This window comes from Ostrinia furnacalis, unplaced genomic scaffold (genome assembly GCF_004193835.3).
Source record: "Ostrinia furnacalis isolate ACB-3 unplaced genomic scaffold, ASM419383v2 OfSCF0995, whole genome shotgun sequence".
Lineage (NCBI taxonomy): Eukaryota > Metazoa > Arthropoda > Insecta > Lepidoptera > Crambidae > Ostrinia > Ostrinia furnacalis.
The window spans coordinates 328854-349379 of NW_021131234.1; the positions used below are offsets into that span (position 1 = coordinate 328854).

The 20526-nt window shown below is 37.6% G+C and overlaps 1 protein-coding gene across 4 annotated transcripts in view; it reads left to right on the forward strand.

Moving 5' to 3' along the window:
• Positions 1 to 20526, forward strand: part of LOC114350868 (ubiquitin carboxyl-terminal hydrolase 32-like) — a 34956-nt gene that overhangs the window by 6584 nt on the left and 7846 nt on the right. For 2 of the 4 annotated variants that reach the window (XM_028301815.1, XM_028301817.1), the window contains exons 5-6: positions 17693 to 17803; positions 18488 to 18657. In XM_028301815.1, coding sequence (XP_028157616.1) covers positions 17693 to 17803; positions 18488 to 18657 — 281 coding nt within the window. The remainder of the gene's footprint in view (positions 1 to 17692; positions 17804 to 18487; positions 18658 to 20526) is intronic. The other 2 variants (XM_028301818.1, XM_028301816.1) reach the window with 1 other exon arrangement.

Genomic DNA, 20526 nt, shown 5'->3' on the forward strand with positions numbered 1-20526 from the left:
TAAAGCGAATTTTCCTCAATATTCGCTGGAATAAATTCAAAATTGACAGCGTTTTATCAATATCTGCGAAATCGATAAATTATGCTGACTGTTGCGCCATCGTGAGTGGAATATACTTTGAGAAAAGAGGGTACTTACACAATTTCTTTTACATAATTGTAAAGATGTTATCTTTCATACTCTACTTACATTCATTCATGAGGTACACACCAAAAAAGAGCAATTCATCTGCAGTTAAGATATTTTCTAAAATATCGCTGCGCTAAAGGAAAAACACACACTAGATCCTGAATTATTCTGATTAATATTGGCACACGACCTTCATAATACTCGGAACTTAACTTTCCACTAATTTAGCCTTGAAGCTTTAAGTCGTCGCAAGTTCAATGGAAAGTGTCAGGCAGGATCTACATCCTGGATTCACAAGGGTTTTAGTACTGGGACGAAATAGCCATTATAGAGCGCCTATATTTGCAATGTGAATCGTTTTCTTCATTAAAGTAGGTTTTATACGATGAATGTGATCAGTTCATTTGCTCTACCTCGATGACTTTGGTTCTCTCAGGTTTTATTTAAGTGTGTTTTGTTCTGAATACTGATAAACTTGCATATCGCTTGAATGCACGCGGCCATTACGACTTTTTGCCGCTCTTAACGCACCAGCGGTGATAACACGTAGTTTGTTATGGTGTTTACGCAATCTAGCTTTTTGTCAAGGTTGTAAATAGTTAAACAAGTCATTGCACTTAGCTCTTTTATTAATGTTTATGTTGATGACATTATTTGGTATTTAGACGCTCAAAACTACTCAAACTCAAGATAAATCGACATCTAAACTCTAGAGTGAATTTGTTACTTTCTTACTATTATTGTTATTGTAGAGCAGCTGTGTTACATATGAAAGAACGGAATAAACCTTATTGAAACTGAAAAACAGCTTCTACACGTACAATGAACAATTTAAGGAAGCATTTTATAGCTTTAATCTATTTATGGTCATTTATGATGTTTTCACTGTTTATTATTATTGCTTACTATGTATGTCACTGTAATAGATAATGTGTCATGTTTCTTTAGCTTTATTTATGTAAATCAAACCAATCAAACCATTATTGGCCGTAATTCATTGGGTTAAGTCCCTGTTTACGTCGATCTGCAATCGCAACTGTAGTGGCACTATAAAGTAATTCACTATGGTTGTTGAACGCACGCGCATTAGAATGCGAGTGATGACAATACAGAATACTAATGAGCGGACCCGACGGGGCGCTGCGTTAGATAGGATGACGTTAGTTGCATCGAATTAGTTCATTTTAAGTATTGAAAGAGTATTTTATGTGTTTCTTGAGGAACAATACTTTCTATAAAATAATAGTTAAATAGATAGTAATGCTGTTTTAGATACTTTGTTCTCCATACACATAGTTTACTTACATACATGAAAAAAGATATTTCCCTCTGTCTTGGGATAATAAATGAGCAAAATTCTGCGACTTGGTGCTTGAACTTGATGCATGCTGGGTCAATCAACGCGCAGTCGTTTCAAGAAAACTGGCCAACCAAAAAAATTACGATGACAAAAAGATAATCGTCTAAGTTTTACTGTACTAATGGTTGGAAATATACGAAAAACGCCTGAGAATGGCAAAATTATGAACGAGGACAGATAAAAATGCCTTTTGTTTTTGCTAAAATATTGTCCGTCACCCGTGGTGACGTTTATTTGCTTGTAAATAATATAACAAGGTTGTGATAACGCAGACACATAGAAAAGGAAGGAAATACATCTTGTTGACTCACCATCTTTTCTTTCTTGTTCTTTGTTTAATGTTCTTCTTTGTAAAATGTAACCGTTGGGACAGCTAAGTCCAGTGACCACGGCCCACTCGGTGGCCGCATTCCCACTCGGTGGACCGACATTCTGGTCAAGGTCGTGGGAAGCACAGGACCGGTCATGTTGAAACTTCTAGGGGGAGTTCTTTGTCAGTAGTGGTCGTGTTTTGGATGAAATGAACTAACACAATAAAATTATGTCACAAATCGCGTAAGGTAGCGAGACCTTAATCCATGGATGGGACCAGGGACGACTCGTGTAGATTATGAGCTTTTAAGCGCGTTGCAGAAAATAAAAACAACTGGATAAAGATACAATTTTTTCTAAGTTCGCTAATTTTATTAGGTCACTGGCCGCCGCGTTTTGTGCAACCTTGCCTTAAATGAACAATAGAAACTAACAATATACGATCCCCAAGAATATGTAGCACTTTCGTACTACTTATTGTCCTCTTTGGGTAGGTACTCGACCAGTAAACTACACCACACTGTTGCGTAGTAGTCGCCTTGATAATGACACCATGATTGTCGCGAGGGTCACCCACTGCGGTTACGTTTGCGGCCGACGTCCGTGACAAATTAAACTTTTGATTGGGCAACATTAAAAACAATTAAACGATTATCTCGAAGATGTAACATAGAAACATACGATTTTGATGTTGCTATCTGTACAGGTTTCTGTTTTGGTAATGTTACTTTTCAAACTTTTTAAACGCTTTTCATCAGCCTACCACAAACAAAATGTCTTGATTTCTCCTAATTTTTTTTTACGTTAGATAAGGCAGGTATTTGACCGCAATCACACCTGGTGTTAAGTGAGATGCAGTCTAGGATGGTACATATCTGCCGTACATATGTACAAACTGCCTATTCACTCACTATTTATTTAGTATTAAAGCCGAAATCAGCCAAAGACTTGACCATGACCAAACCAGTGTGTCATTTTGTGGTGGGTATCAATCAATGAGAAAGTCGCTCATGGAATTCTATCTAGGTGTATCCTCAATTTCGACCTAGTTCATCCGAATAGAAGACTAAGGACTGTCTTGAACAGTCTTGCCTATAATAAATGAACATAGACTTAATTATTATATCCATCTGCAGACAATACTTCGCCATCTTTTAATTGGTATCCATCGTGACATACACTCGTTCGTTGTTGTACGTCACACAATATGACGTCCTTCACGACTGGATCATTCATCACAGCTCTTGTTATCATACGCCCTGTGCTATTGTTTCCAGCTCTAAGGTAGAGTACGTACAGTCGTATAAGTAGAATACCTACATTACCTACCTACTAACATAAAGCAGGCCTGGCTCACTCCGCGCGGTACATCCGATAATTACCTACAGCGAAGCGCCCCGCCGCACTATGGAGCGAAATTGAGATTTATGGACATAGCGATTTTTTTCACAATTTCTATTTGAAAAAAATACCTATCGATAGGTTACGTTATTCTGATGAATAAATGCTTCACAAGTTTTTCTCTAAAACCAATAGTTTGACTGGAAAAAAATATTTTCCATTTTCGTTGTATGGAATGAAACATAAAGTGGTCGATTTCGACTAAGCCTTGACAGATTTTGCTTTGAAACTACTTAAGCCTTGTTCTATGGCTTGTTGACTGTAATCCTACGCTATCAGCGCGCATCCAAAGTTGCCCGTTCACAAGTTATGAGGTTCTGATTATAATTCTATGATCGAAGTATTAATTAAAAATGGACATAAAGAGAAAGAAATATTGTGCGGCGTTCGGGTGTTTAAATTCGAAAAGAAATTACCGGATTTATCTTTTTTTTTCGCTTCCCAAAGATGCTGAAAGGTATGTTGGCCATGTAGGTAATCAATAATAAAATTCTTAGGATAGTATAGGATTCTTTTTTTTTTCTGTAATAGTATGTTTAATTTATCTGTCTTATGTTAAAATAGGTATGAATGAAGACATTGTAATAGAACAAGTTTTTTTTAATCCTAATTAGGGTATATTTGAAATGTTATTTTTACTTACCTACATACGTACCTCATTACAAATAAGTAGACTAATTATTTTTTCACTAGACAGCAACCCTAACAGCGTAAGAAGAGTTCAGAGGCACGCGATAGAATGAGACAAAACTTGTAGGTGAATAAAATTGTAGGTACGTAGTGCTGTGCGAGCTGAATTCCACTGTATCGCGTCGCAGCAAGACTCGCATTTACTTAAATCGTCGTGCGGAGTAATCCTTCTGTACCTGTACTATTACTTATTCTGTGCATAAAGACTATTCATCCGAGTTAATAACCAAAATCGCAATATATGTCTTTAGGTCTGCTGTTGCAGGAAAATCTTCGTTTTTATGCAAAGCAAAGATAGTATTTTATTTATTTATTTATTTAATTTTTAATTTGACTGCACTCGCACCAGATATTAAGTGAGATGCATTCTAGGATGCATAGTACGAAGCTAAATCTTATAGGAGAGAGAATGAAAAAGGCCATGAAAATATCTCAATGAAAAATGTGTTACCACTGACCGAAACTATAACTCTCTACTGAACATAGACCACCCCCAATTATTTCCATGTAACCGGTAGGTAGCGACTGCGTCCAGCCTATATGAAACTATAATATATGGAGTTCAGACTTAATATTGTGCTATGTTGTTGTGTTAATTGTATTGTTATTGTTTGTTCTCTGTAGCTGTGCCTTATATAAATAAATAAATAAATAAATATACACATGTATAAAACCTCTGCCAACAGCTAGTTTATGTACTTACTTGTATGTATATCATATTGATATCAGTAACTTTTCCTGCAGGTCCAAAGTTTCACGCGCGTAGTTTTTCGTTTATGTCACCATCAATATCAAAGTGAGATTTCTCTACCACTAAAGTAATATGAAGCTTGTTTTGGAATGAGGTACCAGCTGCATTATTATAGATGCATAGTAACTAAGATAATATGCTAATATGGATTTGATAAAGATTTCGTGATAACTCGAAGGTCGCTGTGTGCATGTAGATATCAGTTTAAATTATGTAAATCGTTCATTATTAGTAACTAAAGAGCGAACAAACCTTTTTGTCTAAAATAATAACTATTCCTTAATTTTTTCAACATTTAAAAGTATTTTAAATGCATAATTGTAATTTTGTACATTCATTAAAAGTGTAGGGACTTGGCTCGCCTCTTTTTAGGTAACCCGACGATCTGGTGAAGGTCATGAGAAGCACCTGGATACGGGCAGCGCAGGGCCGGTCTTGTCGAAATCCTTGTCTTTGACCAGCTATGGACGTCATTTGGCTGAAATGATCGAACGACCATTCCTAGAAAAGAAAATAGGATCAACATTTTGTCAAAACTCCAACTAAAGTCAGTTATTAAAAGGCATCAAAACCAATATCGTCTGACCTCTCAACTGTGGGAATACCGGCTAAGATAAAACTGGGAAAATAGGTGTATAGAAAAAAATCTGCCACAGTTGGGAGGTTCAGTACGTACCTACCTATCGTCTGGCTGACGGACGCGTTTGTTGTATAAGTCATGAATAAACCCTGTATCAGCAGGAGCAATGTCACTGCTGTTGACTCCCGCTATCGGTGACGTCAGCGGCTGCAGGTAGGATTTGCCCGCGTTTACACGACACGACTAGAAATACTGGAATATAAAAGTGCATCAGTACAGTAAAACTAGCTGCATTTAGTAAATAAATTGCTCGTGCTAAATCAATCCCTACATACCACTGCCTTCAACTGTGGAATTTCAAAGGAATATTTGCTTCATGCGACGGGACCATCATAATAAAAGGCCAACATGAAATATTAATCCCTATTAAAAGCTTCTTTACACTTCTCAACTTAGCTTTAACACAATAACAATAATTGTGTGCCAATGCTGAAAAAAGCACCGAAAAAATCTGTGTCATTGTTTTCTTTAGGTATCGTCTGTAGTTGCTGTTAGTTGATTTATAATTTGCATCTTTTGTATTCTATTAATTACCGTTTTATTGTTACTTTGCAACAATGTCTTATCATTGTGTATGAAGTCCATTAGATAACCGAACGGTTTTTGCTTCAAGAAAGTCCAATCCGAGCGCTCAGCACAACCTATCTCTATAAGATAAAGATCGTCGGGTGTAAAGGCCCCTTAAAGAGTAATTATATTCTGATATAGTGCCTGTTATCGGGGCTATTCGAGTATTGTCTCGTGTGCGATAAATTCCCGGTGGATTAGCGCCGAATATGCGATAACATCAATCAACTCTACACGATGGACACAGTACAATCCGCCTGATGCAAAGTTGTGAAGTGCAGCTGTGCAAATACCTTTGAGGTTGAAATTATATTTTTAGGACTTGCATAAAATATGCTCTGAAGAGTCCTCCTTTGTATGTTAGCCACATACGCTATATTGGTATTAATAATAAATAAATATCCTTGGACATTTTACACTGCGCCTCTAGCCCCAAAATAAGCATAGCTTGTACTATGGGTACTCAGGGCCGGATTAACCATCTCGGGGCCCCTAGGCACAACTCGTTTCGGGCCCCCCCTTTTTCATACCACAACAACTCAATTTGGAAATTTTTACTGCCTACATTACGAAATTGAATGAAGGTACCATCATTATCAACAACAGACTTTAGTCATAACATTGCAAAGGTATACTTCTAATTTTTTTAGATACAAAATCGTTTAAAACTTCTTGAAAATTGACCTTTTCTGATACATCATCTTTAACATATGTTTTTTATTTTTCATTTTTTAATCTGGTGTGCTGGGCCCCTGGTCATAGTGGGCCCCTAGGCACTGGCCTAAAGTGCCTTATGGATAATACGGCACTGTGGGTACTAGACAACGGATATAAACATACTTACTTAAATTCTTTTTTTTTAAATACATACATAATTATACATAGAAAACACCCAGACCCGTCACAGAAATTAAAATTCATCATTTCAATTTCTGCCCGGTCGGGAATCGAACCCGAGATCTCTCGGCATGGTAGTCCGTTCTGAAGTACTACACCAAACGGCCGGTATATTATAAGAGTTGTATATTCTATGCTAGGGTTTATTTTTTACGAACAACCAAGTCGATTCCAAGTCTGCAATTATGTTGGACAAATTATTTTACATGTATCCCATATTATGGATATCGAACATAGAGTCAGGGGTCGAGAGAGTCAATCTCTAGCCACTGAACCACGGAGTCAAATTAATGATTCAATTAAAAATCTGTAGCACAATTTGAATTTAGCGACCCGAATCATAAATCCAAGCGCGCTATTGTGAACTGCTGCTGCCTGACAGTTGCTGAGTGACAGTTGTCAGCTGTCACAGTACTCAGTACGGAAGTCCGCTGTGCGTGTGACCCGTACGGAACTTGATTATGCCCTGCATGTCGGCAACTGCCTACGGAACTCTTTATGGTCTCAGCAGCACTTAAATAATGTCTATGGGTCCATTGATGGCAGACCTTCTGGTCTAAGTGGAAGCTAAGTTACTTTAGCTTGGGTTGCTTAGCGATGCAGTCCCATAGCTCGTTCGTTTCAAACTAATGATTTCCACTGCTGGACAAAGTCCCAAAGTGTTTGTAAAGTTTACAGTTCGCATATAACTGTAGAAAACTGTGTAAGTCTAGAAGCTGAACTAAACTACAACGGCTAATAGCTAGGAATAGTGTTTGAGCTGTTAGTTAAGACCATACATAACTACCTGTTTATTTAGTTAGGGAATACTGTAAGGTTTAAGACGGTGTTTTGTTTCTTTTATCTTCGACTCGATGGATTTACATAAAATCATAATATTTCTGACCTCAGGTAGGTATTTTGTATGTATACATACTAGGGTGGTCNGTATACGTTTCATCAAATCAATGAGAATGTCCGTTTATACCGTCCCATAACACACTGTGCGCGGGTACAAAGGCAGAGCGGGAGTTACATGATGGCGGCCTTATTATACTAAATCAGTAATTTATGAACCGATCTACCTGGGGACTGATACACGAGACTATTCCCACCTGTAACGCCCCTGGGTCTGCGGGTGTCTATGGGCGACGGTAATCACTTACCATCAGGTGATCCGTCTGCTCGTTTGCCTCCTTTCACATAAAAAAAAACCTCTCGTTTCCACCGCTGCAACTCCTGTGTAACCAGGATCTACAGCTTGACCGCCAATAAAAATCCAACCAGTGAAGGTCAGTTTGTCCTGGGGGAAAGTTAAACTGTCATTGGACCCGCAACGAAATAAATCAGAAGAACATAGGAGGAGTTCGAAGGTTCGACTTCCCTCCATTGCAAAGCGGATGACAGGTGACAAACAAGGGGGACTGATAGTACCTACTACTGTGCTCTATGGTTCAGCCAAAGGTCGTGTCGAGAGGTCATTCCTCTGTCTCCCTGTCTCGCCGAAGCTTATTCTACCTTCGATCGATTTCGTAACCCAATCCTTCGATTGGTTGCCAGGTCCTTTGTCATGACTAGGACGCAAGCACAAACTTTAGGTCGCGGATTGCGTTCTGTTCTGTTCTGTTGTAGCAAAAATACAACTGCCCCCCTAGACAAAACGCACTTTTTGATCGAATCGAAAATCGAATCCGTCAAAACTCCATACAAAAAAGGGGCTTTTCGACCACTTATCGACTGGTTTGCGATTTTATTTTGCACTTTGTCTAGATCCACTGGACACGTTAAAACAAATGAAGCATACCTAGTCTATTATCACATAATACAATAAAATTTAATATTATTTTATCACAAACCGATACTTTTTACTCAATAAAAAGCAAACCGGAAAATAATGTTGATGGTTGTTAATGCTTACGATTGAGCGGATAATTATATTGTTATCGCTAAAGCGAATTTTCCTCAATATTCGCTGGAATAAATTCAAAATTGACAGCGTTTTATCGATATCTGCGAAATCGATAAAATATGCTGACTGTTGCGCTATCGTGAATGGAATATACTTTGAGAAAAGAGGGTACTTACACAATTTCTTTTACATAATTGTAAAGATGTTATCTTTCATACTCTACTTACATTCATTCATGAGGTACACACCAAAAAAGAGCAATTCATCTGCAGTTAAGATATTTTCTAAAATATCGCTGCGCTAAAGGAAAAACACACACTAGATCCTGAATTATTCTGATTAATATTGGCACACGACCTTCATAATACTCGGAACTTAACTTTCCACTAATTTAGCCTTGAAGCTTTAAGTCGTCGCAAGTTCAATGGAAAGTGTCAGGCAGGATCTACATCCTGGATTCACAAGGGTTTTAGTACTGGGACGAAATAGCCATTATAGAGCGCCTATATTTGCAATGTGAATCGTTTTCTTCAGTAAAGTAGGTTTTATAAGATGAATGTGATCAGTTCATTTGCTCTACCTCGATGACTTTGGTTCGCTCAGGTTTTATTTAAGTGTGTTTTGTACTGACTACTGATAAACTTGCATATCGCTCGAATGCACGCGGCCATTACGACTTTTTGCCGCTCTTAACGCACCAGCGGTGATAACACGTAGTTTGTTATGGTGTTTACGCAATCTAGCTTTTTGTCAAGGTTGTAAATAGTTTATACAAGTCATTGCACTTAGCTCTACTATTAAACTCTACTCAAACTCAAAAATGATCGTCATCTAAGCTCGAAGATGAATTATTAGTTACCTCATCATCATCGTTTCAGCCATAAGACGTCCACTGCTGTACACAGGCATCCCCCAATGATTCCCATAGTGGCTGATTGGTAGTGGCCTGCATCCAGCGCCTTTCTGCTACCTTTATAAAGTAGTCGGTCCACCTTGTGGAGTTACTTACTGTGTATTATAATTGTTATTGTGTGTTAAGTTTAAAAGAACGGAATATACGAGTACGTTTGTACTTCAGAGGACAGAAAAACAGCTTCTACAATTAACAATTTCAGGAAGCATTTATACAGTTGAATTATGTATTGTATATGAGACAAATAACTGAATACATTGTTATCGTCTCTTTCGTCCACTAAAGAATTGAAAAGGAATGTAAGTATGTATATCATATTGAAATTGAAGATTGTTTCTTTCATATTAGCTTTTATCTATTTATTGCTCATTTATGATAATGTTTACACTGAAGTTGTTTATTATTGCTTACTATTTAATACATAATGTGTGTCATGTTCAATATTCACTTGTATGTAGATCGAACCAATCAAACCATTATCGGCCGTAATTCATTGGGTTATGTCCCTGTTTTCGTCGCACTGCAATCGCAACTGTAGTGGTACTATAAAGTAATTCACTATAGTTGTTGAACGCACGCGCATTAGAATGCGAGTGATGACAATACAGAATGGTAATGAGCGGACCCGACGGGGCGCTGCGTTAGATAGGATGACGTTAGTTGCATCGAATTAGTTCATTTTAAGTATTGAAAGAGTATTTTATGTGTTTCTTGAGGAACAATACTTTCTATAAAATAATAGTTAAATAGATAGTAATGCTGTTTTAGATACTTTACACAAAGTTTACTTACATACATGAAAAAAGATATTTCCCTCTGTCTTGGGATAATAAATGAGCAAAATTCTGCGACTTGGTGATGCATGCTGGGTCAATCAACGCGCAGTCGTTTCAAGAAAACTGGCCAACCAAAAAAATTACGATGACAAAAAGATAATCGTCTAAGTTTTACTGTACGAAAAACGCCTGAGAATGGCAAAATTATGAACGAGGACAGATAAAAAGGCCTTTTGTTTTTGCTAAAATAACATTGTCCGACGTTTATTTGATTGTAAATAATATAACAAGGTTGTGATAACGCAGACACATAGAAAAGGAAGGAAATACATTGTGTTGACTCACCATCTTTTCATTCTTGTTCTTTGTTTAATGTTCTTCTTTGTAAAATGTGACCGTTGGGACAGCTAAGTCCAGTGAATTACACCATATTGGTAATGACATTGAGCATACATTTTTTTAAATACCTTCGCGAAGTAAAACTTCTGTACGTAGTACTTATTATTATTCTGTGCCTATACCTATATCACTTTTCCTGCGGGTCCAAAGTCAATAACAAAGATATTTTTCTCTGGCACTAAAATAATATGAAGCTTTTTTTGGAATTATGTACCAGCTGCATTATTATGGATGCATAGTAACTAAGATAAAATGCTAATATGGATTTGATAAAGATTTCATGATAACTCGAAGGTCGCTGTGTGTATGTAGAATATGTAGATATCAGTTTAAATTATGTAAATCGTTCATTCTTAGTAACTAAAGAATGGGCAAACCTTTTTGTCTACATGCAGTAAAATGGTAACTATTCCCATTTCTCAACATTTAAAGGAATTTTAAATGCATAATTGTAATTTTGTACATTCATTAGAAGAAGTAGTGTGCCCCCCTACTACTAGACCTAGTGGCTAGGTGAACCGCAGATCTCGTGAAGGTCGCGGGAAGCACCTGGATGCAGGCAGCATAGGACTGGGCGTTGTGGAAATCCTTGGGGGAGATCTTTGTCCAGCAGTAGACGTCAGTTGGCTGAAACGAACGAACGAGCATTCCTAGAAAAGAAAATAGGATCAACATTTTTTCCAAAGTCCAACTAAAGTCAGTTAGTAAAAGGCATCAAAACCAATATCGTCTGACCTCTCAACTGTGGGAATACCGGCTAAGATAAAACTGGGAAAAATCGGTGTATAGAAAAAAATCTGCCACAGTTGGGAGGTTCCGTACGTACCTACCTATTAGTACCTATCGTCTGGCTGACGGACGCGTTTGTATAAGTCATGCATAAACTCAGTTTCAGCAGATGCAATGTCACTGCTGTTGACTCTCGCTATCGGTGACGTCAACGGCTGCAGGTAGGATCCGGCCGCGTTTACACGACACGACTGGAAATACTGGAATATAAAAGTGCATGAGTACAGTATAACCAGCTGCATTCAGTAAATAAATTGCTCGTGCTAAATCTATCCCTACATACCACTGCCTTCAACTGTGAAATTTCAAAGGAATATTTGCTTCATGCGACGGGACCATCATAACAAAAGGCTAACATGAAATATTAATCCCTATTAAAAGCTTCTTTACACTTCTCAACTTAACTTTAACACAATAACAAATAATTGTGTGCCAATGCTGAAAAAAGCACCGTAAAAATCTGTGTCATAGTTTCCTTTATCATCTGTAGTCGCTGTTAGTTGATTTATAATTTGCATCTTTTGTATTCTATTAATTACCGTTTTATTGTTACTTTGCAACAATGTCTTATCATTGTGTATGAAGTCCATTAGATAACCGAACGGTTTTTGCTTCAAGAAAGTCCAATCCGAGCGCTCAGCACAACCTATCTCTATAAGATAAAGATCGTCGGGTGTAAAGGCCCCTTAAAGAGTAATTATATTCTGATATAGTGCCTGTTATCGGGGCGATTCGAGTATTGTCTCGTGTGCGATAAATTCCCGGTGGATTAGCGCCGAATATGCGATAACATCAATCAACTCTACATGATACTATGTACTGTGTCGTACAATCCGCCTGATGCAAAGTTGCGAAGTGCAGCTGTGCAAATACCTTTGAGGCTGAAATTATATTTTTAGGACTTGCATAAAATATGCTCTGAAAAGTCCTTGGTATGTTAGCCACACTCGCTGTAGTGAATATTTGGTATATTACCTCTAGTATAAGGCTGAGTTGCACCAACTTACTTTAACTGTAACTATAACAATAACCGCGTTGCTTTTATATGGATTTTGAAAATTTTTTGACGTTTTTAAAGTTAAAGTAAGATGGTGCATCTCAGCTTAATACATAGTTGCCTATTCCGTGATAGGGTTTATTTTTTTTTTTTTCGAACAATCAAGTTTGAAACAAATTAATTACATATATTACTCATATTTTACACTATGTATCCCACGTAGAAATCAAAAGTATAGAGCCACTGAATCACGGAAGACCCCAATTACTGATTCAATTAAAAATCTGTAGCACAGTTTGAATTTAGCGACCCGAATCATAAATCCAAGCGCGCTATTGTGCAGCAATTCCTGCTGAGTGACGGTTGTCAGCTGTCACAGTACTCAGTACGGAAGTCCGCTGTGCGTGTGACCCGTACGGAACTTGATTATGCGCTGCGTATCGGCAACTGCCTACGGAACTCTTTATGGTCTCAGCAGCACTTAAATAATGTCTATGGGTCCATTGATGGCAGACCAGAAGCTAATCTAAGTTTTACTATTTCTAGTCATAAGTCGGTTGTTTACTGCTGACGCAGTCCCATAGTGTTTGTATAGTTTACAGTTCGCATATAACTGTAGAAAACTGTGTAAGCTATGGAAGCTAAACTAAACTACAACGGCTAAGGCTAGGAATAGTGTTTGAGCTGTTAGTTAAGACAATACATAACTACCTGTTTATTTAGTTAGGGAATACTGTAAGGTTTAAGACTGTGTTTTGTTTCTTTTATCTTCGACTCGATGGATTTACATAAAATCATAATATTTCTGACTTCAGGTAGGTATTTTGTATGTATTTAAATACGAGTATATACCTACGTCCTACGTATATCTATCTAACTCATGTCTGGGAACGTGAAGAAACTTTTTTATATGTAAAAATAAATTGCGTAACGATCCGACACTAATTAAAATTTTTACTGAATTGTGTAGGTATACCTACTTAATTTACATCTTTTACACATGAGAAACTGTTCTTTATCAAGTGTTTTATCAAATCTTTTGTAATAGTTTATTGTAAAAAAGACACCCGGTTTGTATTCATAATTTGTAGTTGAATAAATAGATGATTAAGAATTTTATTGAGGTTATAATTATGAGACTTAACTTCAGAACCAATAAAACAGTAATTTTAACTTAAACTGATATTGTTAAGAAATAGTAATAAAGGAAAAAAGTTGTAAGGAAACCTGCTCATTGGCTGACAATGGCATAACCACTGTATAGAAATTTCCGAGCTTTGTTTTGTGTCATATCGTGATTCCCGACAATAAGGATAGAGTTCNCTCTAAAGAAGATATAAAATTTAGTTGTGACTGTGATTTGCAACCAACATGCTAAAATTACCTTACTTAACTCTCTTTTTGATAGTTATACAAACTACTATGGACAATTGACAACAGACTGGAGGATATACTTGGATGTCTGTCGCTATCGCTCATGTCAAAATTTCAGTATGAACGACAGGAACGCTTGGATCCGACTAGACGAACGAAACGTTCATAAAGTACGATACGCACTCGAGCGCGTAATCGCGTCGTCTGCCTTGTTTGAAGTGTTTAATTGATGTTACTACCATTATTAAACGACTTTTTACTTGTAATGTGCCTCGTTTTCGCGTCTGTGTTATTACTAATAACCTATTAGTTTTATAATCTGTTTCAATTATACATAAATAATAAATGAAAACGAATTTTACGAGTCAAAATTAACATCTATTTGCTAGGTGCTTGAGATATTGTAATACAACGCAAATAAAAATGAGTAAAAAATGTATTCATTATACCTAATTAATTATAAATACATATTAATTCTTAAAAGTCTGTATTGCTGTGTAGTACAGAAAAAAAGTCTATTGTGGTGCAGCTGAAAACATTTCTAATTATAGCAATTACATTAGTTACTTAGATTCGAACCTTTTCATCTAATTTTCGGGACTTTTTAGTCTTTCTAGCAGTTTTGCTAAAATAACTTATTTTTCATGCAAAGTTGCTCTAATGGAGCTTTTACAAGTCAAATTCAAATTCAAATGTCTTATACTCTTTTTGCCCTACCAGCGCTTCGAGACCAACATTTGGCAACTACTGAAAAGAAGCGCTACAAAAAACTCAGTCACCGCTGTCTGCCGGTTTAAATAAATAGAAATAACCACAATAAATGTATCCACATTTATTGACTATATTTATATTAAGGATCGTGCCTTAATATCATAGCCTGCTAGGGTTGTTCACTCCGCCATAGTCTATGCCACCCTTCCATTGTCCTCTACGCCGCCATCTTTGACCCTGTCCAATGACCTGGCTGTGTCAAGATCTGCGCTAATCTGACAAATTCGGACTTCCTCCAACGCGCTTCCTCCTTACCTCTGACTTAAGACTGACAATGACATATCTAGGATGTTTTATCAATTGACTCTTGTTTCTTTAAGGCCATGGTTTATTTCGCCAGGGTTGATTCTTGGTTTTGTTCAAGGCCAGGGTAGAAGGTTAAATAGAATAAAATTTCATGATAGCTAAACTCACTGCTATGGGAATGTCACCGGCATGAACGATGTCAAGGATATTTAGCCTAGGCGCAGACCATCGATTTTTCGTCGGTCGATAGTTTAGTCGGGCAGTTGATCAGTATGGGCATGTATGGAAGTACGTACATTACACCGAATCTTCGTACAAAATAAAATCGGGTCTAACTATCGGCCAACTAAAAATCGGTGGTCTGCGCCTAGTGTTAGGCCAATTGATTGTTGTTGCTTTTAGTATTTCATATCTGGTACATGATACATTTCTTCTAGTAACGTGTCAATCGTCAGGTGTCATGCATGTATGTATTGTACATTCGGACATAGTATCTGCCTCCACCATCAAAACAACAAAAATAGATACTTATCAATATTACTCATGCATTACTAGAAACTTCTGTTCTTAAAACACAAAAACCTATTGTTTGAAATGTCTATTAATATTATTTCCACGATGAAACGTTTTGTCGTCACGTTAATTAACATTAATTATTGGAAAATCCTCATGTTGATCTGGCTGGTAATTTTTTTCGGTAATATTTTTGTTTGACGAGAATATTAATTTGATTAACACTACTGGGTTAAAATAATATTTATCTAGAAATCATGGACATTTAAAAATATGCAAATACGTAGTACAAGTATGTCTACCAAATAAGGTTAATATCATGGCATCATTCTTTCTTCTTGGTTATAAATCCTTGATGATTTGTCTAGGTTGTTTTTATATGTACCAGTACCTATAATTTTACAGGTTCACATACATTAATTGAATCAGTGCTTGACTATAGGAGTGACACGAAAGAGGTTTTTTGAAAGAAAGAAAGAAAGTATTTATTTATAAAGTATATTTTGTGACGTCAAGCGTCAGCGAGACTAGATATGCTTCAGACGTGTATGCTCTGTCACGTCCTATGTCACTACTATCTATACTAATATTATAAATGCGAAAGTAACTCTGTCTGTCCGTCTGTCACGCTTTCACGCCTAAGTCCCGGTAAAGGACATAGGATAGTTTTTATCCCGGTTTTTGAAACAGGGACGCGCGCGATAAGGTTTTTCTGTGACAGACAAAATTCCACGCGGGCAAAGCCGCGGGCGGAAAGCTAGTATGCTATATGCCTTTTTTTTCGTCGGGAAATGCTTTGCGCATACCCACTGGCCGATGGGGACAGTCAGTGGGTTATGTAGGACTTTCCCAGCCAGGAGGGCGGGGCTACCCACTAAAATCCGAGTCTAATATTACTTGACCCTCATCGGGAATCGACCTTGCTCCCAAGGCTTTCCGTCTCACTACGTCCTCGGGCCGTAACGTGTACCTATTGTGTACCGGCACAATACGCCGCTTAATTTATTGGCCGTATTATTATACAATACTGATAACCGTTATCTAACAATGTCGCTGCGTGCGAATTAATTATTCATAACACTATAACATAATATACCAGATGTGGTATATTCAATACCTACTCACTACGTAGTCTAATTTTAAGAGGTGATAAGAAAGGAGTCCAATCAATTGCAAATCAGCTAATTTTGACTTCTACTATCAAAAATCTGTTTCATTAGGGATCCCAATTAATCTGATACTGCTGCCATTTTTACTTATCATGCGAATCTTCTTTTTTCTTTGCTTCTTCGTGTCCAAGTGAAAAAATGCGCTATATCTTTTGGTGTTAAAAGCAATTTACAAACAAGTACAAACGTGGCCTTAATATGTTAAGGAAATATGCATTATGTATTTTGTTACGAAATGCTCACCTAATTCCTTGTTTAGTGAGGAAGTTGTAGCTTCCATTCTTACAACTTTAAAGGATAACGAATTTACTAAGATCTCAATGCGGAAAATAGAACTGTTTACCTCTATTTTTATTATTAACGTATTTTGTATCTAACATCATTAGGTATGAGTTCACACAGAACTTTAATTTTCATCACCTTNTTTTGTATCTAGCATCTTTAGGTATGAGTTCACACAGAACTTTAATTTTCATCACCTTGATCTTTGAACGACACAATGAGGAGATAGTATGTATGTACGATGTAGGTACAACAAAAAAGTATTGGAGTTTTATTGATAATTTTTCCATAATTTAAGAAGCGATAACGAAACTTTATGCCTGTGGTGTGGTGGTGGTGAGGTGGTGAGGTGTGGCCTCTAGGCCTGTGGTGCAGTCCCAATAGGGCTCTTTTTTGTACGGGGTACTTTTATTTATTTATTTATTAGGTATACAGTTGAAAATCTAGTTTTGTTAGTAGTTACACACGTTTTTTTGTCTTATGTGTGCATTATTCGATACAGGAACGATAAGTAACTATGTGTATTGAATGGAAATAAATATCGTGTATAATACCACGTTTTCGTATTTTTATTTTTTTATTTATTTATATTGTTGCGTAGACGTACAGTTAACTCTCTTAGGCTGAGTCCTGAGTTGCACCACCTAACTTTGACGGTAAATATAACGGTAACCGGTGAATTTTGTATGGAGTTTGACGGATTTTTGACGTTTGTCAAAGTTAAAGTAAGATGGTGCAACCCATCCTTAAACACTAGATATTTGACATAAGGCATTCACGATCCAGGTTTCTTATTCAAAGACATCTAACCTCAAGTTTTCTTTGCAGTCTGCTTCAAGATCTTCGACATGGACCGGGACGGGGTCCTGAACAAGAAGGAGCTGGTGGACATGGTGGGCATCCTTTGTACCGTCGCCAACGAAGCCCTCAAGCAGCAAGGTAGCCCATCACTTAGAGTTTTAGATGGTTGGCAGTACACAACAGTACGTTTCTCTAGAAACTTCCTGCCCTGTACAACCAAACCGTGGAAAGGACTGTCGTCTGCGGTGTTTCCAGACCGATGCGACCCACAAACTTTCAAGAAGAGAGCATATCTACATCTTAAAGGCCGGAAACGCATTTAGGGACTGCGGGTGTCTATGGGCAACAGTAATCACTTACCATCAGGTGATCCGTCTGCTCGTTTGCCTCCTGTCACATAAAAAAGGTAAATTAAACGACATTTGATTTGATTAACATGAGCTGTCACCTAGCATCCGCTTTGCACTGGAGGAAAGTTGAACCTTAACTTCGAACTCCTCCTATGTTCTTCTGATTAATTTCGTTGCGGGTCTAATGCCAATTGACCTTCACTGGAAATCGATTATTTTTACAATAATTTTGTTTTCTTGTGAAATAAATCTATGACATGATATACACATACACTTCACTAAAGTACGTTCTCTGGTGCCATCATTTGCACACAATTGCTATTCACTTCATAATGGCATTGACAATGAACTTGTTAGAGAGTGCCTTATAACATAATGACGTTTTATGTATTCATTTATGTCACATTCAAGTTTAAATAACCTGTACAATAATACCCATAGCAGGAAATACTAATACTCCTTATTATTATAGGTTCAAGAGCGTCTACCCCCGACACCAATGACTCCGAGCAAGCAGACAAGGGTTTCGACCCAGAAGTGGTGTTGGTGAACCTCAAGGGCAAGCTGGTTCCCGCGCCTAAGAAGGCCATGTTCCATCTCGGGCCCAAGGCAGATGAAGAAAATATCGTCACTCTAAACGAGGTGAGTGAGACCATCATAAGGCGCTCTAGACAGGTCTGCTGCTGAAAAAATATCTTATGATGAATTGGGTCCTTTTAAGACCTTTTTTAAGGACACATTTATCAACCCGGAAAGGGATCGTAACCGTATCAACTCGAGTCGGTCACTATTCTTTGTATGAAACTCCATACTGCAACGCACACTTATCTGCACCGTAACGTAAACGCCTAACCTCGCAATTGACAGCGCGCGAAAGGCGATACGTTGTTGATCCCTTTCAGAGTTTATAAGTCTGATATGACCTTAAAGCTGTACGCTAAAACATGCACGGCTGCCCGGTTCGAACTTCCGACGCATTAGAATCTTCATCTCCCGATGCGTGTGCTCTGTGTTACATTACGGCTCTCCTCAACTGATCGAGTCTGCCCCTCCTCATCGCGAATGCGAAATCAAAGTCGGATCATCATCGTCGATACAGACACATGTGCGCCCACGCGAGTATGTCGATAGATTTTCAATTAATAATGTAGAACGGCAACGTTACTACCATTATGTACTTAGTGATATATTTTTACCATAAACTAATAAGTTATAATATCGCTGTTTTGCTGTGTTAACATTTTATTGCGTTGATGAATAGTACATTATAACTCCGATCAGTTTACAACTAACATCGATAAAATCAGTGAAATGACTAGTGATAATGAAGCAATTACTTAAAGCAATGAATGGACGGAAATCGATGCCGGTTTCATTAAAAGCATAGGAAACGCAATTTAGGTCATGGGTGGTTAAGAGGCTATCATAGCGGTCCCTTTTGCCCAAAAGTTGTGTGTACTCATTCAAGCCTATTCCTAAATATCATACTATGTAATTAATTTTATAGAGACAGACAGTTTAGAAAAATCTGGGATATTTTGCGTTCAAATCAACAATGTTATTTTTGAAGTACTTCCATAATCATGTGTAGAGTCCAATCTTTCTGATAGAAACATGACAGCAGTGGCCTAATGAAATTCTACATAATAAACGATGGAATGATATGTGCATTTAAACGAATGTTTAGGCAATGGACTGTCGTCTGCGGTGTTTCCTGACGGATACGACCTGCAAGCTTTCAAGAAGAGAGCGTATCTTCACCTTAAAGGCCGGCAACGCACATGTAATGCCCCTGAGACAGCGGGTATCTATGGGCGACGGTAATCACTTACCATCAGGTGATCCGTTTGCTCGTTTGCCTCCTGTCACATAAAAAAAAAGAATAAAAAGTTTGAATCGTAATCTCTCCCACCAGTCTGTATAAAGAATGATCGAGAAATAATATATGTCACTGTCACGTTTGCATAGAGTACAGACAACAGCGCAACAAACTATGCATTTTTGTCGCAAAACCGCTCTTATTACGACTGTGTAAAAAGCCGTTTTAGCTTGACGTGCTGTCTTCTGTATTAGAGTTGAGAACAAGCATGACGTATATGAAAACGCAAGTGTATGATGTAACATTAAACTCTATTGTTGCTTATATCAGGCCTGTTCATCTCCGCGAGTTTACATCGAAAACAAAACACGCACGATTGCCCCCTACAAGAGTACTATTCGACAGGGCGTCACATACGAGCGAACATTGACTCACGCACGCGTATTCTTGTGTATGATGGACAAAAATAAAGAAAATGGTGTACTAAATACTGTGCAGTATTTNGGTAAATTAAACGACATTTGATTTGATTAACATGAGCTGTCACCTAGCATCCGCTTTGCAATGGAGGGAAGGCGAACTTTAACTTCGAACTCCTCCTAGGTTCTTCTGATTAATTTCGATGCGGGTCTAATGCCAGTTGACCTTCACTGGAAATCGATTATTTTTACACTAATTTTGTTTTCTTGTGA